The sequence below is a fragment of the Eucyclogobius newberryi genome, unplaced genomic scaffold, assembly GCF_026437365.1.
Source record: "Eucyclogobius newberryi isolate DKJ021-1_F unplaced genomic scaffold, fEucNew1.0.hap1 SCAF_22, whole genome shotgun sequence".
Classification (NCBI taxonomy): Eukaryota; Metazoa; Chordata; class Actinopteri; order Gobiiformes; family Gobiidae; genus Eucyclogobius; species Eucyclogobius newberryi.
In genome coordinates, this window is record NW_027315857.1 from 6,630,597 (window position 1) to 6,652,907 (window position 22,311).

The 22,311-nt window shown below is 40.6% G+C and overlaps 1 protein-coding gene across 2 annotated transcripts in view; it reads left to right on the forward strand.

The window, feature by feature from the left end:
- The window catches only part of LOC140371834 (glucosidase 2 subunit beta-like), a 210,895-nt gene that overhangs the window by 130,524 nt on the left and 58,060 nt on the right, over positions 1-22,311 (forward strand). For both annotated transcript variants that reach the window (XM_072459045.1, XM_072459046.1), the window contains 2 exons: positions 19,572-19,641; positions 21,670-21,759. In XM_072459045.1, the coding sequence (XP_072315146.1) occupies positions 19,572-19,641; positions 21,670-21,759 (160 nt within the window). The remainder of the gene's footprint in view (positions 1-19,571; positions 19,642-21,669; positions 21,760-22,311) is intronic.

Here is a 22,311-nt window from a genome sequence, read left to right on the forward strand (position 1 = left end):
TTTGCTTGTGTTTTTCTCTCATTCAGGCATATTATAACGGTGGCGCTGACTTCCCCCTCCCCCCGCCACTTCCCCCTCGTCCCGCTGATTGTCAGAAGTCGCGGGGTCACAGGATGTCAATAGCTCTTATTCCCTTTTTTTCATTAGCCGTTCAGAGACATGAAATTCTCTGTTTTTGCCCGTTTCTCAGACTCGATGATGAAGATATACTATTCCATATTAATGTATTTACAAGTTTTATTTCATGATATTTATGTGACTTCTCTGGTCTCCTCACTGCTGACATGTAAACAGAAGAAGTGTCACTATCAGAAATCTCATTGTAAAGTTAATTAGCTTTTTGCACCGATGCTAAGTAATGTCTATAATAAACACAAGAAAAGGTTTACACACTGAACTATGCATTTAAACAAGATGTTGACCTCGCCTGAATGTGGGCGATGGGCTGGCACTAAGGCTGGAACAATAAACAATTATGATCAAGAAAATAAAAAGGGAACACAGTAATAGTTTGTCTTACACTTTGTACAATCGTGATAATCCCCAACAAAAATAATTTCACCACAAGATTGTGCACAAAGAAGTTACTGATGAAGCATGTTCTCATCTGCAGTTCTACAATCCTATAATACTTGTTTCAACATGCAACTCTTTCATGATATTACAATTGTATTTATTAATATACAAAAATCCTTAGACTTTCTATAATTATTGTCATAGTATTATTATTTGCAAGTAGTTTAGTGACACATTTCAATATTTTCCCAGCCCCTCTTGATTATTCATATTTTTTGTTTTTTTGTTGTTTTTGTTGGCCAATTAAAAAAAAAATACAAGAAAAAAATACAAGAAAAAAATACAAGAAAAAAATTGCGCCCCTCAAATTTTCCCGGGCTAGCTGAGTTGCTAAGCGATCCGAGCAATCGAACTTCCAGTTGACACGTCTATGCGCAAACACGGCGGCCTGGGCGGGGCTTGCAGCGGTGACGGGAACAGAGACACAGATGATAGATGGACAGTAATGGCATCCTGTCTTCTTAAGCGAACACAAACGTACCCCGCAATCACCCCATCTCGTCAACAGCTGTGCGCGCCATCTCGCCTCGACCGCCTCGACCGCCTCGCGCACCCGCAGCAGCCCATTTATATTCATTATTCACCAGTCAAGCGCCTTGATTTCAGTGATTGGATGTAGCCTCTGTCACCCCTCCCCCCTCGCCGCGTCCCAGAGGAGGGCTCCATATCTGTCTTCAGCTCCCCGGGCGCTCAGCTGCACTGTATGTTGATGTGTCTTTATGTTAGTTAAGTGGTTTGACAGCGGGAAGGCTTGTGTGGTCTCGTAAGGACTTTAAGCCACGCGCCAAACCAAATAGTTGTAGTTGTATACATTTTGGACTATTCTGTTAACAATATTTGGACGATAATGTCAATCCAACAAGAATGTGTTAAATCGTGTCTTTAAACGTGTTATTTGAGGTTGAATTATCAGGCAAATGTGAAATATCTTTAAACATGTATGTCGGTGTAATCCCTCATTCGTCCAGGCGTGTTCCATAGTAGAAAAAGCTTCAGTTGTAGTCATCTGGACTCAGTTTGAAAATTTGGATGAGAGTCGAAACGTCTATTTTTTCAAACTGAGTCCAGATGACTACAACTGAAGCTTTTTCTACTTTAAACATGTATCACAAAAGTCCAAAAATATCACCATACAACCTTATTTGACAACATCACTTTTTTCATTTTCATTTTTTTTTACGATAAATGCTACACTCGATATTCAAATTTTGTATGTCTTCAAAACAATTTTATCTTAATGTTGAACTAGTTGTAGTTTGTACAAAGTTTAACCCCCGAGTCAATACTGAGTTCATCTTCATATTATTAAATCATGTCTTGGGATGTCAAGTCACTTTGTTAATCAATAATTACTAACCCTAATTAATATCCCCTTATTATTAACCCTAAAGCTATGATTATTGACCAAAGAACAGTCAATTCAATATTCTGTCATTCAATTTGTCAAATAGATCAACTTCCCTGCTCCTGATGTGACTAGTTCTTTGTGAATGATAAAGTTAAGTTAATGTGACATAAACATCCAGCTATAAAAGCGATTTACATTCAGTTGGCTTTTTTAGAATATCGATTGAATTTAATTTAGCTTCTAAAATAGTCACAGTTATTGTTTTTTTTTTAGTTTTTACTATGATATTGTGTCTATTAATAATGAATTAAGTGAATAATCTTGACACCCCTAATTGTGAGAGGCAGCAACAATGAATAATTCCAGTTCAATCTATTCTAAAAAAAAAGTCAAACTACATCGAAAGTATTTTTTTATCTGGCTGTTTATGTGACAGTATAATTTAGTACCGTTTTTTCGCACAGTAACTATAACACTAATTTTATATTGTGACATCTTTAGAACTGAATAAAATGATAATATCCTTTTCAATCATATGACATGTTGTCTGTATATTCATAAAACTTATTTGTGTCATAATTGTCTTGAAGTTAGTTAACAGACGGGTAACGTTGAGGCTAACGATGAGGCTACAAAGGGGATGAGGCATGAAATTGGATTTTATGCCTCCAGAAGGTGCAGAAAAGACCCCCAAAAAATCGAATACATTGTTAACTAGTTTTGTAGACAATCCTACATGTAGGAAAAATTATCATTTCTAATGCATTTTTCAATATATCACTCCTTGTTCCTCCAGATGTGTAGCTTATGCCATTTGTTACATATACAGTAGTTTATTTGATTGCTTTACTTTGTTTGAATTTGTTATTGTCTTTGAGTGTCCTGATAAAGAAGCATATATTTACAAACCCAGTATATGCAATAAGCTGATTTCTGTATTGCCTTTAAAGTAGTTTGTCATTGGAGTAACTGACACCTGATCTAAATACTAATGGTTTCATGCCTTTATAACAATCAACTTTTTCATATTTCTGGGTAGAAATATCAGTTAGTTGGCTTTTCTGTTACAAAGTATGGCAAAAATACTATTTACTAGCCCCAAATTTGTATTTTAGCATCACAAAAAGTATAATTTCCCGTTTAGTATGTAATTAATTTGCAGATAAAATTAAATCCTATTTTGGGGTGAACATTTCGTAAAACCTGAATGCTAATGCTAAGTGTGTTAAAACCAGGCTCTGACATCACTGACATGTCTCTGAATGGTTTTAATTTGCTAAAACCACCTTGATTTTTCATATTTTATGATATTCTGTGTTTAATCTCCATTGAAATCGCATTATGTTCACTTTTGGCTCCATTCCTGAATTTAGAATGTTTTCCTTTACAGACCCTTAAAGGGAGAGAGGCCTTTGTTTTTTGACTATATTAATTTGTCTATCTTCATCTGCATCTGAGACGAGCACAGACCACCACCACAATCTCACAGGCAGTTTGCGCTCAGATTGTTCCGGGCACCTGTCATCCCGTATTATAATTAGCAAGTGGACGTCTAAATAATTGCCATCAGTCTGCGGCGGCTAGTATCAGTGACGCTAGCCGAGCCTTGACTTGTTAGGACTTACTTTAAGGGACGCTAAGCTGTGTCCTTAGCATCTGGAATGTTGAAAATAATTAATATCAACTCTTAAAGGACTTTTTCAGTACGTTTGGTCCACCGGAATAGCACTAGCTAACATATGCAGCTAGCTCTTGATCATAACTGTTTCTGTGCCAGGAGTTGAAGGAGGTAGTTCTTGCAATCCAATGGGGAAGGAGAATGGCTGTAAAAGTAAATGAAGCAGATGTCTTGCAATACAGTCAGGGAAAAAAATGGAAACGCGTCCTTTGAGGGGCGAAGATTAGATAGTTGAAGCGGCAGTGTAATTTGAAAAGGACTTCCTGGAGTACAGTGGAGCTAATGAGTTTAATAATTATTTAATCACATATAGGGGCCAGTAATTATTCTCTATATGGTAAGAGTAATTATACAACCAAGCTTCAGTTTCAGAACCATGCCTTTAGGGAGAGATTTGTTATCCTTGAGCGAAGTACAAAGGCGTAAAGCCATCATTTTCCACTGCATTCAAATTCATATGTTGTTGCAATAGACCATAGGTACTACTGAAGCAGCTGCAGACTAGAAGTGGGCGTTTGCGAACACCAGATATGTGCCAAATTACCTCATAAAAACAATTATATTAGAATGGTTGTCATAGAATTTACCATTGTAGCGAAACGCAGACAATAACACATCATCTAAGAATTCAACATCAAACATATTATGTTCTTATTACAAAGAATATTTATGATTTATTTTGGCATAAGATGCAATCTACAGTACCTCCTCCTAAAATATCACCAGACTCCCTATAGAGCTGCTGAAGTTATTCCCATACCAGTGGTCGCCACCAGATGTTGCCTGTTTCAGTCGCGAGTTACTTTGCCCTTCAGAAAGCCTAGAAAGGCTAGTAACCACAGCCATGAATAATTCTGTTGCAGCATGGACCATGTATGTGTATAAGTGGCACAGTAGATGTGCAGGTGCACTCACAGTCATGTGTGTGTCAGAGTTATACAGCACTGAGCCAGAGGAGAGCAGTCCCACAGTGTATCGCAGTCCTAACGTGACGACTTGACTCATACTTGTCGTTCTCCGCTCTCCTCTTTCCCCCTGATTAAACTGATGTAGTGTGTCGATGTGTGTCAGGATGAGGCACGCTCGTATAAATGAATATATATGTACATATATGTATAGAGCATATTCACTGAGCCTGTGGGATCACCAGAGGTCACCAGGCCTGACATACCAACCCCCTACGCCAGGCTCCACACTGCTGGTCAAGGGCTAATATTAGCACAGCTGGTTAACCATGTCAAAGACCACTGAGATTATCCTTAAGTCAAGTGTAACCCATGTCTCAAATTCGGTTCTCAATGATTGACATTGCCCCCTCATACATTTTCATTGGCCCAACCACAAGGGGCGCTAGTATAAAAATGGCCGAACCACCAAGCCATTTCCGCTTCCTGCTCCGGCTGTGGACTGAAACGTCTGGTTGTGAACTGTTGAAAACGTCTCGCAACTAGCCGAATCGTTTACAAATCATTCCAAGACTCAATGGTCAGGTTTTTTTCCCCCCTGACACCCCCTGATTTTTATCCTCTGCAAGAGGTGGCGAGCGACCCAAGTGAACTGAGAATCTGGTAGGATCACTCTTTGTTTTTTCCCCGGATACGGACACCCTAAGTTGGAATATTTTTTGCGTTTCACTCGGAATATATTCACTTTTTTTGAGATCCTACAAACTGAACTTAAGAACCCAAAGGAACTGAACTTTGCTGGAAACCTTTTCTGTTGTTTTGAATATTTGTTTATATTTATTTATATTAATACAATTTATACAATTTATACTGTAACGTCCTCCTGTGTTACTTTTTTTCCCCACAGGCTCCTGTGGCCGAACTTAGTCACTTCTGACAGTCACATGCGTATTATTCTCCTTGCTCATACTCAGCCTTATAAATACTCATACTTGATAAATAAGCTTTCTAAGTTAGTGTTACACAAGCTATTGTTAAATATTGTTATTTGATACTTTTTAGGTATTGATATTCACTTATATTACATGATAATCGTTTGTTAATTTTGTCTTCATGGAAAATGTGTTCTTTACATTCGACCCTTTTTAGATCTTGAACTGAGCCTTTAGCGAGATCCTAGCTGGAAGAATAGACTCTTGTAGCCTTGGTTTATAGGAAAAACTGAATCAACTGGAAGAAATACATCCTGAACATCCTGGACATTCAAACAAACAGTCCAGTAATTGACCTCTGGACCTTCTGCCTGTTCTGCTCCAGACCAAATGCCCTTTGACAACACCTCTGGACATAATTTCAAAAGTGCAGTACTCGTGCACTGTTAGCTAGTCAGTTGAGTCTAGCAGCTGCCGGCTCTCAAAATCAGCCACTTTCCATATAAAAAACACCTCTGGGTGCTCATCACAACACGCCTTTCCTCTCCTGTTTACGCCCTGCTTAGTCTAGGTCAGTCTAGCTTTTTTATTTATTTTATGTCTCTGTGGACACTGTTGCACAAATCTGCTGCAGGTGAAAGAGTCAGTCAGTAGCAGGAACAGGAACGTGGACTTATGATATGATTTCTGATATGAAATGTTGGTATTGCTGCACTAACTCATTATGTGTTCACTATTTTTTTAATAGTTTAAGCTTATTTTAGTGACAAATTATTCATGCAGTGTATCAAATGATTGCTCACAGCAGCTTTACTCTGTCATGTTCATACTTTATTATACTCTGACCTGTGTTTTTACCTGTGGCTCCTGATCTGTCCAGGTTTTGCAGTTTTGCACTGGTTTGGATGTTTGTTTTCTTGTTGTTAGCTCCACATTAGCGCCTCTTTTAGCACAGCTCTGACGTCCACAAAACCTCCTCCTTTCTTTATTCCTCGTATTTCACAAAACCACATGTCTTTTTCCTCTGTAAGTTTGTAAAGTGCGCAACTCACGTCAGCACTTCAGTCCTCAGCATGTGCACCGGCAGCACACACAGCAGCGCAGAGCAACGTGGGGGAGGGGGAGGCGGCTGCAACGTATTGAGAGACTTGTAGTTCTAGCGATAAAATGGTATATCTTTTGAACATTAATAAATATAATCTAGAAATGTTCTGCGGGCCGGAAACGTTGGGCGGCATGTTTGACACCCCTGGTCTAGGTCTTTGGGCCGCTGCTGTCGCCCTTGTAGGCTTGCTTTGCTCTCTTGTCTCAGCGCTTCACCTTCCAGTGCTCTAATCTGTCTGACATGTCCTGAAAAGGCCTTATTTGGAGCAACATTAGCATAGTAGCGCTCAGAGAAGGAGCAGTGTCGATAGAAATAACTCTTTCTCCTAAAGGGTTACGCTGGTGTTCTTTCTGTCACTGTCACTTTGCCTGAATGCTGGCTGTCGTTCCAGCGCAATGGTCAAGTTATTAAGGTTAAGCTCATGCTAGAACTAACGGTAGAACGTTGTCATACAAAGAGTGCATTCTGTGTGGTGGAATGGAAGCACTTAGAAATAACTACACCTTATTTAGTCTTAATAAAGCATGAACAATGACTTAATTTATAATGAACACACGGTTTATTAAGGATGACTTAGGCCTAGTAACTAATTAAAAAAGTATATTAATCAACTATTATTAATTAAGTCTTTGTTCATGCTTTTATTACAGCTTTTGAAAGTCTGGCAATTATAATGTTTTACAGATATAGTGTAGTGAGTATTAATAATAGTTTTATAGTAGTTGTAGTTTGTTGGTTTTAAAGTGGTTTATGTTTTTGTTGACATAAAACAAAAAATATGTTATTGTTTGTAAGAATTCTCAAAAGAAGAAATGTAAAATGCTTCCCCTGTATAACTATCTAGAGACAGCTGTTGATGAAAGATATTGTGTTGGTCTTTATAAAAAAAAAAAAATCTGTAATTTCTTCTGTTCTGGAGCTCTCCTTGGTTCTGACTCAGACGGAGCATAAAGGTGCTGTCCATGGTGCTATAAACACGTGCAGCAGATGCTTTCTTCTTATACATTTGTTTTGCTTAATGTTAACTACGATTTAATGCACACAAATTGCGCTTTTTGTTTGATACAGGTGAGAAGGAATTACAGGATCACTAGAAAGAATTCACCATCAGAACAAAACATGCTAAACATAACTAAACAATTGCAGTCCTGTCTGTAATCAATATCAATTCATTTTCACATTTTAAATATTTTTTTAAGTTTATGTTAGGTGTCCAAAACTATTTTCCTTCAGGACAATATATAAGTCATCTTGAATCTTGAAAAATTACCCATTCTCCATTGATTTAGTTTGTTTATTATTATTATCCCGTTTAAATAAAGAATAGTTAAATGAAATAAATGGGTAAAGATTATCAATACGATTTTCTTGCATAATTTGGGTCATTTTGCCTTTTGGACATTGACAATCCCTTTAAATGCCAGTGCCAGTCTCGGTCGTATGATTTTTTTGTTTTTGTTTCACTTGAACGGTTTCCCTTTCCCCTCATCTGTCTTTCCTCAGTGGCTGGAGCTCTCCGTGGTGCTGATTTGGACAGGGCAAACCGGTGCTGTCCGTGGTGCTGTGATTACACACTCTGCTCTTTCACTGGGGCCTTGCTGAGCTGTATTCCCTTTTTTTTTACCCCCACCTTCCTTGTCCTTTGTGCTTGCTCAAGTGTTTCTGCCGTTGAGCCCGTGGTGTCTGCGCCAGTCCTCCGGTCAAACCTGCTTCCCACTTACAGCAAACAGCCGGTGTCCAAAATAGCATCCTAAAGCCACTGTTTTTAGATGCCTCCCCATGTCATCCCAGTGTATCAGGAAGTAGATTTGTCACCACTGCAGCTTAGGGTCTTTGCTCAGTGCCGTGGCATTTTCCTCAGGCTTTGTGAGGAGTTTCCTATCGCCTCTTTGTGTTCAGTGTTTTGGTGAGTCAGTTCACTGCAGTGGAGAGAGACACACAGCAGGGGGAGTGTCATTCAGTCATCCAATTTAGATGTACTGCAAATATATACTGAGATCAAGAGGTGGGAGATTTGAACATGAGGTATATTGTCTACTAGGGCTGCAAGATGAATTGCAATCGAAATGGCAGTTTGATTGGAAGCAATTCACAAATGGCAAAGACTGCAATTTTTCAAGCACCATCATTTCCTTCTCAAACAACAAAATATCCTCTTATTTTACTTTTTTTTTTAAACTACTGTGGTTTAGATGTTTACAAACATGTTCTGAAATACATTTGTCAAGGGTCTATGTACATTTTTTGTCACTTCTTTTGAACGTTCAACTGAATCATCTTAAATATAACATAAACTGCAAATCTAATCACAATCCCAATAAATATTTTAGCTCTATTGTCGAAAATAATAACAATTCCAAAAGCAGATAAAAAATAGAAACAAACTTGTGTAGTAAACATTCAAATAATAATAATACATAGGATTATATTTTTGCTCTTTTGTGCTTATATTTTGTGCAACATTTAAACCTGAAGCACGACATTTACGAGCATATTTGTCACATGTCTGATCACGATATCCATTCAATGTTTCTGCCCTCTAATAAATAACTAAACAGTGAACAGTGTTGGGTCGCGTTACCTCTTAAAAAAACTTGACAAACAACTGCTGTTGAATTCTTTACATTCCAGTGTTTTTTTATCTTATTTTGTATTTTCCTAAAACAAACCGCATCATATTATGGCACCGAAGCAGTTAAATCGCTGTGAAAGGCGATCGTAGGGTACTTTCTAATTATGCCGCTCAGTGTGATCTAAACAAATTATCTCCGTACTGCACTTCAGTGAGGAGTCGCCTCTTTCATCTAAATTGCATTGTAAGTCATGAAGACGGACCAAAGTTAACGGCGAGTGTTAAAGTGTATTCAAAGTTTTAATGAACACAATCCTGTTTGTGCTCGGCGTCAGTGAAGGATTTACAATTGATAAAAACAACAACAACTTCAATGGGTCACTGTATGCAAAAAATATTTGGTGTTGCTTTAATTTTAAGATGTTAATTATCTCTGTCGGCTAGCATAACATCTGAAGTTATTGTTGATATACAGCGATAGATTGAAGGATTCTGCATAATTTCAAAAGATCTGTCCATAAGTTGATCAATTTACTGTTTGATCTCAATGTTAAGCTTTACCCTGAACTAGTTTGAACCGACGAGATATGGGGCCCACATGGTTTTTCCTTTTATTTTATTTCAAAAGACATTGAAGTTGTAATTATTGCCACGTCAACCTCTTTCACGACCTTTCTCAGCAGATCTAAGCAATTGTCCGGACGATCGTTCTGCACCGCTGCGCTTTCAGCCCTCGACAAATGAAAGACCAAGGAAGGGACCACGCCGCGGCAAAGTTCTGAAGCTCAGCCGGGGCTTGTGTTAATTAAGCCCTCTGTTCAGCACTTTCCAAATTAGATGTAAAATGTTAAGCAGGAGGGGTCTGCCATTACTTAGACCCCCTGACCCAAAAGGGGTGAGCTGTCCTTGAAACATAATTGCTCTCACCTTGAGTGTGAGGCGGAACGTGAAGAGGCTAGGGGAAAAAAAGGTGTCTCTTTTAGCTATACAATGAGGCGTTTGTGCGTTCTGCCTTTTGAGCGGCTGAAGGGCTGAAACGATCCCTCGCTCTCGCCTTTGCCTCGCCGCTTTGATATAGCCACGGGTGCAATGTATTGGATTGCAACCGCTGGAGTGATACACCAAATTAGCCTGTTTTCACTTATCAAATGTTGGAAGGCAGGTTTGACCGGCTGCCAGCTTCACCTCTTTTTTTGTCTATCTGAAATGGATTTTTTTTTTCTTCCAGTTCCTGAAGCTAGCAGGGTTTTGGCTCCGCACCAAGCTGATTCCAGATGAAGATATTTCACGAGCGGCTGCAGACGAGAGCTCTCCAGTGTGCAGCCCCAGTTCTGTCGAGACGCCTCTCTTTTGTCTGCTCAGGCTTGTCCGTCATGCAGCCTTCGCCTTATATTCACGTCACACGCAGCATCGCTAATGCACTAAATCAATAATGGCACTCTGGCATAGTTGATCTCGTCTGGCGAAACCTTCTATTGAACGCAGATATGCTAATGCAGCAGTGTTGCAGTACAGATTTTCCCTGTTGGCCCTGTATACACAATCAATGTCCACTCACAAGCGCTGACCAGAACAACAACATCTGGTGGAAAAATTATACATACTTAATAATGTATGTATGAATTCATCACTAATACCACATCAAAACCAGTATTAAACATAACATGGATTGAGGTGAGCATGCTACCAACTTTATTGAGAAGTGAAACAAAAAAAAGACCAGGAATAAACCCGAAACTAAACATGGACTAGATCAGGACTAAAGAAGGACTAGAACATGAACAAATCAAGCTCACATCGGGATTACAATGGGCAAAATTTTTAACATCAAGTGTGAACCCATCTTAAAGGCCCGTCCACACCGCCGCGGCCGAAGCGTCCAGTTTACATTCAAAGTCTATAGTAAACGCGCTTCGAGCGACTAGTGCGTTTCCCGCGGCGCGATTTCTTCGTTTTTGCGGCGCTATTGTGCATTTTCTTACGCTCTCCGCGCTTTGAACGCCGAGAGCAACAACTCCACTGCTCATGCGACAACACCTCTACTGCGCATGTGCAAGGACAGCTCAAGCGCGCCGTACGCGCGCCTGTGTATGTGCCCGGGGCGTCGAGAATGCGCGTCCGGTGCGTTAACCTTTCTAATGTACACGCGCTCAAATTCTGCGTCGGGCACGAATCGGCCGCACCAGTCTGTACGAAGCTTTAGATTTAAAACAGCTGGATTTCAGTATTTGAAACTGGCAACCCAAATGAGAGACTCTCGTGAAGCGCATTCTGCTTTCTGATTGGATAATCACTTTGAGAACCAAAACACCAAATAAAATATTTCAGCCTTCCTTTTATAGATGTACTACTGTTCTGTGCAATTATTTATAAAACAATTCTAAAATTCTCGATTTAAACTTTACTCAGTGAACAAAAAAGCAAATCGACTTCAATATTATAAAAATAAATTATAAAATATAGCCGCAAGCGGCAATGATCGGCCCTCGCCACGCCGCCGCCACGCTGCAAGAGGAGGGGGCGCTAACGCGCCCCAATTGTCCTTTTATTACATCTACTGCTGAATCTGTGACGCTGTCACATCTTCTCCCCTTTGTTTTACCATCAAAAAGCAATTTTATTTTGAATTCTTGGCAAAATGTGCGGCTTTGCCGCACAGACACCGTGACTCTTAGAATAAAAATGTGGATAACTTTTGATGGTCCACCCCTGAAGATGAGTCTCACCAAATTTCAGGTTAATATGTCTAACGCCCTAAGAGGAGTTTGTGAAAGTATAAAGTGTAAACATGTTCTGGCGATTTCCCCATTGGAATAACATGGGAGGTTTCGGTCATCGTTACGGCAAAGCCATAACAATTATGACATGGCTCTCATTGACTTTTTTGATGGGGATGCCAAAATTTAGTTGTTTGTCAAATTTTATATAATTTCGCAAAACTAAATATTTAACCTCCATATAAAATCTGTAGGGGGCGCTGTGCATCCAAATTAATTTATTTCACTTCAAGTAGGTTTAGGGCAAAGAGTTTAACAACTGATTCTAATTTGACGCAATTCGGACTTTATCTGCGCAAACGGCAGAAATGTTAAATTTGGGAGATTTCTGAAATTCTTGCTACAGTTTGCGGCTTCGCCGCACAGAGACCGTGAGAGGTATCAATGTAATTTGGATAACTTTTGATGTCCCACTCCTCAGTAGCATTTTCACCAAATTTCAGCTTTTTAGGGCCAACGCCCTGGGAGGAGTTCGTAAAAGTACGACGTTTGGAAAAACTCCGAAGTCATGTTTAGCCATTTTTGAAGCAATATGGCCGACATTTGGTTGGGCGGACGGCGTTGCCGTAATAATATTTTTTACTTCTCTTGTCACCATCTACCTCTGCGCCAAATTTCATGATTCTACGATCAGATTTTTTTGGGGTCATTTCCCATCTCTCAATGCATTTTTGGTGCATTTGGGGCCGTTGACGCGCCATTTTTTTTTTTATTTTAGAAAAAGGAAATAGCCAGAATGTAGAGAGGCACGATTTTTAGAGGTGTGCTAATTTTTGTGACTTTTCGTCAATGTTCACTGGGTGAAAAATAGGGGGGTTGGTCCCGAGAAGAAGAAGAAGAAGAAGAAAGAAAGAAAGAAAGAAAGAAAGAATAATATTCCGATGCGAAAACAATGTTTCCCATTTTTCAAATATCATGAACTATACATTTTCGGAAAGCGCTCGCGCTTTCCTACCTCATGGTGTGGGTCCCTGGTCACAGACGGGTACTTTCGTTAATTTAAAGTGGGCTCCGCCCACTTTGTGTTTTTGGCCCTCTATACAGTAATAATGTTCAATTTTTGCATTACATGCTTATATGCACGGAACATGCAAGATATGGGGAACGTATTCGTGAGCTACTTAGCGCAAATGAGTGCTTTATTCGCGGTCGTCATCCCAATTTAAAGTGCTCGTTTAGTGCGTACTTTTGCACGGGCTTCGCCCGTTTACAATGGTAAAGTTCCATTTTCCTACTATTAATTAGTATGCACGGGGCGTGCGTGAGTGAAGGAGTGCGTTAGTGAGTGTTTGGAAGTGGGCGAGCGCTTCGCGCTCGATTCCGTGCGCACTACGTGCGCACCTTCGCAGCCGTGCTTCGCATGGCCTTACGAGATTAATAGGCCTCTCGCCAGCTTGTGGCGCTCGGGCCTAATAATAAGAAATGATTGAAATGACCCGTCAACAAATGCCCTTAAATATTAAAGATCCTAAACATCACAGGCGACTTTGATATAACCTTTCCAGATCAGCTCTCTCCATGTATTTTAGCATGCAAAACTTATCTGCGTTTGCATTAGCAGAGCCACCGTGAGTGATTAGCCTATTACAATGACCAAGCACTTTTCTGCTCCTCCCCACAGCACACGGGGTTGATCATCCCTCAGACAGACAAATAGATAAATAAATGAAACATGGAAGCAGAAGCATGTAGTCTGTGCATGGGAGTCGTGTGCTTCCTGCTATTACAGTATGTTGCGAGATGACAGTGTTACCCAGAAGGGGACCCAGTCTTGAGCGGAGGAGACGAGGAAGTAGGTCAGCTGCTAGTGTTTGTTACATCATACATATTCATGCACGGCACCCAGTTGTTGCAGCGCAAACTCCACGGCGGTGCAGACAGATGTTTACTCTGCTCATGGGGCCCCTCTCTGTCTGTTTGAATGGGGGGGACGCCGGCGCTGGAACCGGGATCGGGATCTGGACTGTTGGTTTTTCCACGGTGTTGGCACAAATGAAACAGTGAAACAAAATCATTTCATTTATCTGGTGTCAACACATCGGGACAAGTTGAGCGGTGTTGGGGGATGTAAAGAATTAGGGCAACAAGCAGCTAAATCGAGCTTATTTGGAATTCAGTTATTTACTTTAAGCTTTAAGTGACTACAAGTAGTGTCAGTGGAAGATTATAATTGTCCAACCTTTTTACAAGTATCGACGCTCACAAAAAATCACACAAATAGGACACGTTTAGGCCCCCAACTACTTATTTTCTGCTTAAATGTAGTTTGTATTGAGTAAATATAATTAGTATTACTTATTGTGGTATCGAAACGAGTGTGGAACTTTAAAATAAGTGGCCTTTCTTTTTATAACCTGAATTATAACCTTTTTAACCTGAATAGCAACAATATACAAAGACGTGATCTGTACCTTGCAGATGTCTTTTTCATATCAAATTAAACTAGACTAGAACTATTGCTTCTAACTTAATTGATGATTGTTGAGTAAAAAACTGCTCTTTTACTGTTTAAAGGGGACATCTTGTTTAAAATAGACTTCAATGAGCTTTTCACCACGTTTTGTTCCCTCATTAGTTTTTGTCATTCTGCGTTATCCTGCATTTGAGGCTTGAGTGCTCAGAAAGTGTCCGTTTTCACCTACCCCCTTTCTCCACCCACTTCTCTGTACTTACTTGCAGTTCTTCAAAAGATTCAGACTCTGGGTCATACATGCAGGATTCACAAACATCACGCAACCATATCACGCACTTCGAATAAATAATATATAAAAGCACAGGGTTGAAAATCTACAGCTGGTCACGGTGAAATGTCACAGGAAGTCAAAGGACCCGTTTCTGCTACGTTTAAGACCCATAGTCCTGTTTACAATGAACAAATTGCAAAATAATGATAGGTTAATACCCAAAACTTAGTACGTCTACATTCGTTTCAATTGTATGTCACCAGTTTGAACAGCTATGGCCATAGTCAGACATTCAGGAGCTCAACATGTGTCCTCTCGTCTGAATCCAGGCCACTGTGCTGCGGCCCGTGCCCCTCCCACACACCCTCGAAGGTCTGCCTTGACTTATATAATATTGTTGCCACAGCAGCGCCGCCGCTTCAAACCGAGCCATTCTTAATTTCAGCCTCTTGTCCTTCAGCCGCCGCGGATAAAAGCCTCGCGTAGCATTGTCGAGCGCGTAGGAGCACGAGCGCAAATCTGAGTCAGTAGCAGGGCGGGAATCGCACAGATAGGGCACAACATCATGCTATTTCTGCCAGCTCCTGTTACTCACTCGGCGCTAATACAATGAGACAACCCGACGCAACATTATACAGACGGAGAGTTTGACCTCCTCTCAACTGCACATGAACGGGCGAGAAGGAAATGGCAAAGCAATCCCGGAGTGCGGCGTTTTAATAGGTTTTACATCACGGCAACTTTATTACACCTCTGCAGTGAACCGGAGGCGCTGGCTTCTATAGGGGCCGCCGTGCGCACTTGCAGCAGGTGCAGCTGGTATCAGTGCGCGGCTATTAATGCCGTCACCGTATGTGTTGACAGCGCCGAATACAGGGGCGCATACATTGTTACAGGCAGCAGTAAACATTTCATTACAGGGAAGCGTGCAGCCTATATTTTAGCTCTCAGTAAGTACAGGAGGAGGAAATGATGCCAGAGATGGTGACAGCAGGTACACAAATGCGCGCTACGCTATTGAAGGTGGCGGTCCAATTTTAGACTTGATATTGATACTAAGGAAAATACTTGATAATCTAACAATTATGATACTACAATGTGATTAGCAACATGTACGTACACTTAGACTATATTTTTCAACACAAAGTAAGTTACTCTGTGTCTGATATGAAGACTAATGTAAAAGTAATCAGGAAATGTCCAGTTTTGTATGCAATTATTTCTAGTATTTTGATATTAATTGTAGTATCTAGGTATTTACTAACTTTAGTTTGAGCTATACATAACTGTGAACACAAGTATTAAGGGACTTCTGTTGTCAACAAAGGCACAAAACCAATGGTGAATTTATTTTAAGTTATATCAACAAATTCGGCTTTTTCCGTGGAGGTTTTGTTTGAATCACACCTCTGGTTGTTTTACCACAGTTGCCTGCCTACACATTGCTGCATTTGCACTCTACTTAAATTATTATATTAAAGGTACTTTTGTAATTCTGCACCAAACAAATTAGAAACAAAAGACGACTATGGAGGTATGTAGCAGAAATAGTAGCATTATAAGTTTCACTCGGGAGAGGTGGGCAGAATATCGAATTATCTATAATAATATGAAGATGTGCAACATTCGAATAGTGAGGATATTCTTTGTTATTTGAAAAACCCTCTGAATGCTGCAAAAATAACTAATTAAAATTCAAATTAAAACAAATACATGCAGTAGTCTTCCAGTGAAAGGTATGAAGCGATATTTCTGCACTTCTGATACTTAAACTTCAACTAATACATTTAAGGACACAATTAGCACATTTCTGTTGGATTGTCAAAAGAGCTCCTGATTGTCATCAGGATATTACAAAAACAATTGAAAGATCGTATCAAGCTAGATCATTTTTGTTAATCGTGCCCACTAAATGTACTTAAAGTTAGACTGCAGAAGAAGAGAGGCATTGAAGGATGAGACCACAACATCAAGTATAGCAGCATAATCTTATTTTCTCAAGCTACTTTAGCAATAGTTATCAATCAGATGTGTCTTTTGGAAAACAACCTTTTGCAGTGTTATGTGAGTCGTGATGGTTGAAAATGCAATCACAATAAATCTTGTGTTGTTTGTTTTGCCTATTAGAGCTCAGGTCAAGTCGAGGGAAGGAACTTGTGTCAGTGACAATGACACAAAGACTCTGAGGATCTTAACCTGGAACTTTACCTAGATGTATAGATCTCACATGAAAATATATTTTACAGTTAGCACTCTCACGCTGCCTATCTTAAGGTGTGAATAAGACAGTTCAAGGGTGGCCTCAGTGAATTCCCTTTGTTTTCTTAAGTAGCACACGTCGCAGAGAGCTGTGTTTTTCTTTACTTGGAGGTGCTGAATTTCTTCTTTGTATTGATCCGTTATGCACATAAATAGCTGCCAGGTCTGTATATGCACTGGGGACTTCAAACCGGTCTGTTACTACACACCCTGCAGTTCACCTCGGCTATTTTTGTCCATGGCCTTGATGATTTAACTGTCCTCTTGGTAGCGTCTGGTGCTAAAAGTGAGGAGCTGTGCTCTTCCTGCTGTAATGTCATGAAGTCATTTGTCCTACTTTCTCTTTTTCCCCTCCGCGTTGAGTTTTTAATATAAGTGAGCAGCAAGGAAAATAATTAGATTGTCACAGTCTGCCATTATGTTGAATAGGCCACGTCACTAATTAGCAGGGGCAGGGCCGGATAAACCGATCCATGCATGTGCTGATGGTAAAGTCGTGACATACATTGACCGTATGGCCACTAATGTAATCCTTGCACTCATTAGGAGATAAGCATGGGGTCCAAGGGGTATACTGTACGCATAGACTGCTGCTGGTGCTATGGTCCGCCCAGTCCCCTCAATGTGTTCCGTGCTCAGTGTACTTCGACGCGCCTCACTGCCCCCCCTCCCCACTGTCTCCATGTACGGCGGTTGCGGAGGGTCAAAAGTCACTTGCCCCTTGGAAGTCGCTGTCTCTTCCAGCTCCTTTGATGGGAGAACATTCTGGTGGGTGTGATTTTTCTCTGGGAATTCAATGTTCGAGACCCTCCATGCACGGCGAATTTCTAAAAATAGATATTGTACAATGGAAAATCACATCTTGCCTTTTGGACATGCCACATCAGTACGACTTTTGCCAATTTTTTTAATGAAAATGAAGGTGTCTAGGGAATTTTGCTGGGGGTATCTGTGTGGGCAACCAGCTGGGACCACATGCAAGCAACATGCTAATTGCTACTTCTGCCAGGGCTATGACAGTTTCCGTTTCTGCTGCACATCTTATCTTCTCTTACAGTTGAGAGAAAGATTTTCCTCGACTGCTTGAGTGAAACAAACCTGTTCCCTTCCACGCGCCCCTGAAAATCCCCCGGTCCGTCGGCGCAAGACAATTAAATTGGAGTCCTCTTAGGCGCACCTCTCGTGGTATTTTCTGCCATCTCCTCTCACAGATTCATGTGTAATCCCGCTGTGAAAGTGCCTGTAGTCTTCATGCTTCACTTAACATGTACAGACCAAGTGTCTCTTCAAATGTGGATACGGCAATACTTTTTTTTCCCACCTATACTATTTTCAGTTCATTGTCTTTGTTCTCAGTTCATACATCTTTTACAGCGTATTGGCGGCATGCAAGCGTAACAAAAATGGAAGATAATTAAGTTAATCAGGGTACTTTATGCTAGCTTCTTAACTGTGTGTAACTTGCACCAGGAAGTCTATACGTTAAAATTATCCGCGTTTAATTTGCTGGCTCGCTAATGTCTCACTACTGTAATTTACTGTTGTGTCCAATTATTAGCAAGTTGGCCAATGCTGTAATCATGAAGGTTGGCTCCCTTGAATATAGTGTTGCATGTCTGTAGGATGTAGGAATAAGAATATTTCAGATTTGTGTTAATTGAGTGGTGAAAAAAACTGGTGGATTGTGTTCATATTACATTTCAAACGCATCCATGAGCATGAGCAGAATCTCATATATTTCAGCATATTTGTAGAGGTGTTAACGTGGATTTATGATGCATTCTTGTTGCTTGGATTGGCTTTTGAACGTGCTTTGAACGATATGAATGTCTAGTCTACATTTGGAAAACACACTTTGCACTCTTAAATAGGTATGTAGGTGTTCAGAAGCAACTTGTGCGGTCAGCAGTGGGTTGAGTAATGAAATGTGAATGATATGCTAATAGAGCCATGTGTCTGACCAAGACCGGAGATGGGTTTGGACTTTGGATTTTCAGTATGACACAGTAAAACAAGCACGGACAACAGCCGATTTCGCTTGTTACATGTCCTTTAAGTGAAGGGTTAGCCATTGTATTCATAGATATGTTGTTATTTGCTGAGGGCATGCAATTATTAAAATAAATGCAGCCTTTACATTTTCAAAACGTACATGAATTTGAAGTCGGATCTTTGAGGTTTGGACATAAGTAATAAAAGGAGATGTGGAAGACAATTGCACTTCATTTACTCCAGTCGTACGTGTTTGTCATCTTGGCTTCGCCGTGAATCCCACTTTTCTGAGCTTAGCCGAGTGGATGCGGCGACAGGTGCAGACACTTCTCAGCGTCTTGTCTGTCACGTTGACTCGGACTCACAGTTCCATTACATTTTTGTCACTGTCAATAGTCCTTGAATTAAGATGACAAGGCCCCCCCCTCTTCCCTGTAGCATCAGATGTCCGGACCCTGATATCCACCTGCGCAACACGACCACTACACGCACTGCAGTGGTCGAAAACTTCTTCAGACTCTTTTTTTTCCCACGTTTGCTTAACACTGTTGTCCGTGTGAAGAAGATGTGTGAATCTCGGGGTGGCTTCAGCACACCTGGAATAACACTTTTTTTTAATCACAATACTTTGCTTCTTTCGTCTTCTAACACCGTATATCAAGTAACCCGTGTTTGATAACGTGCAGCTGCTCAGACGCTCCGAGTCCACGTTGTTAATTTGTCTGACCTTCTGTTTTGTCTAGCCGCCGAGAGGGAGGCGGCGACTCTGAAGAAGGTGGAGGAGTCCTACGAGCGAGTCAACGCGGAAATAAGGTAACAATGGCTGCTAAGTAGAGCCTCGCCAAACCTGACGCCAAGCCATCGACATACAGGAGGATGATTTATGTGTATGCTGGCGAGCGTCGTAAGCAGGGTGGCAGCGTATGTAACCGAAGCCTTAAAATAGACCAGGAGAAAGCTGCACGGTAATGAATTTGCGCCGCGCGGTACCTAGGGCTAATTTTAATGAAGAAAAACAAACGCTATTGGCTGCCTACTGAGCAGCGCCGGATAGGCCTGTTCCAGATCGCGTTGACAAAAGATTTGGCTCGGCATGAATAATCCAACTCTCCCCGCTACCTTTTTTATTTTATTTTTCTCCCCGACGCAAAACGGAGCCACGCGATGCAGAAAAGGTTGTAATTACCTCACGTAATTGAAAAAGAATGACTTTAAATGAGCTGCTTTACCGAGAAGCGTTATGTTTTATAGTGTTTTAATGAATGCTACTGTTGTGTACAGTCGAACAAAAGCCTCAGCCTGGCCAATGTTTTGCCTTTGCATGTTTTTGCTGTGCTCCCAGCCAGCCGGCCGGCAATGGCAGATAAGTAGTCTGGGTGGCCCTCAGGCATGCAAACTGTTCATTACAGTAGGGGCAGAGGAGAGCCAAGCACCAAGATGGCAATTACCTAAAGGTCAAGATTTTTCCCCCCCCCAAACAAACAGCGGTATGAGGAGGAAGGAAGCAACAGAGCTCACGTGATTCTTGTTCTCTTTATCCTTCTATCTAGAATTACTCATCCTGGTCAAATGACTCAATATATTAGAACAATTTACTTCAAGACATGTCTTTCATTTCATCCATGGTACGTATTCAAATCTTTAAAGCATGCAATTAGACTGTTTTAATCATCCCCTTGTTTGAATACAATGACCTTTACCCTGCTTAGACAGATAATATGCCTGCATTGCTTTTCCAGTCTCCAATCATTTCCAAGCTTATCAAACTAAAGCCAAACTCCGAGCAGGTCCAAACATTTATTAACCCCATTAGCGGTTCAGGGTTATGAATATGGAAATGCAGGCGTGTGTACCGTTAAGAGATAGGCTTCACTTCCCCTTATATGCGATTAGTGGAGGAATGCAGCCCGAGTCAATAGCCATAATTGTGGAGTCTGCATAGAAATGGGTTTTTAAGGGCCGCCTCATCAACACACTGTCCATGGAGTCGGTGACTGGAAGGAGCGTAAAGCTACTGTGTCAGCACACTTCAGTTACTTCACCAACTTGTAAAGCATCCGGAGGGGAGTGCAATGGATACTTTTAAATGGTGTACAGAAAGTTCCAGAAGAAGATACACGCGCAACATAGTTTAACTGCGCTATCCATGGGCTTGAGAGTGAAGTCTAAATAATAAAGTCTAAAGAGTAAAGTCTAAAGTCTAGGATATACAACTACAGTATGGCGGTAATGTAACACAGGATTCCAACCGCCATAAAACACCAAAGAAGAAGACAAATCAGTCCAATTTCCAAAGCAGTTAACAATTTCAAACGGCATATTATACATTTTGAATCATAGAAGTATAAAAAAAGAGACAGTGTTCATTTATAACGCTAATCAAGAGGGTTTTGACTGGTACCAACCCATCAAACACAATTATATAAGGTCAAAACCTAGTTCAAAGTCAGTGTTGAGTGTGTAAAGTGGTTTTATTTGCCATTACAATCAGCAGATAAAACTGGCATCTTACATATTATCACATTATAATCTATTAAAAAAAGGAAAATACAGATACAATTCTCTCCATCATACAGAGCAGAACTGTGTTTTGCCTAGACTTGAGCACTGGCAGAGTAGGGGCTCATGACCTCAAGGAGATTTATTCAGATCCTAGCTGCATAAAACTGAGTTCAGCATTCAGCATGACAGTGGCTGGCCAATAGGAGGAGTGGGTGATGGAAAATGGATGAGATGTTATAGCAACCACTCCAAATTATCACAGACAGTTCACAATTCTATTTAATTGTCCGCAAGCCATTTTTCACACCTTTGTTCTATTCTGATTTTGTTTATTCGCAGTGAACTCCAGAAAAGGCTGGCCATCGACTACGGAACAGACTGGGAGTTTCTCTTCTTAAACAGCCAGTGTTTTCAGCTCCAGGTTTATGAGTAAGTCCATGAATTCTGCTTTTGTTTATCTAAAAAAACTAAAAAAAAGAGTATTGACTTTGCAATCTCACCATCAATCGCTAACTCATGATTGCAGTGTTTACCCTCAATAATGGCAATGACGGAAAGCAATTACTTTTCTTATACCTGTACACACCAGGTAGCTATAAAATCATAGTTTGAAATATGCATTACACAGTTATTATGTTAAACAGGGCCTGAGATCTGTGTTATTCTAAAACAAGCTCTATTTGGGATAAGTACTGGGCATCTCAGTTAAATTCCAGTGTTTAAAGCTGGTAATTTTGAGCTGAAGCTGCCCCAGAGCAGCCAAATAGCTAAATCAACTAAATTTAATCAACAGAATGGTCTTCTTTTACTCTCTCCTGCTCATCCCTATGGCCCCTGCTGTGGTAGAATCTGTTCTCCTCAGGACCGTGTGCCAGCTGGAGCTTCAGAAGCCGGTGGGGGGTTGCAGTTTTAAAGAAAATGATCTGAAATCTTCACTGAGATCTGCTTTACAAATATATATTTTTCTCACAACCTTGGAAT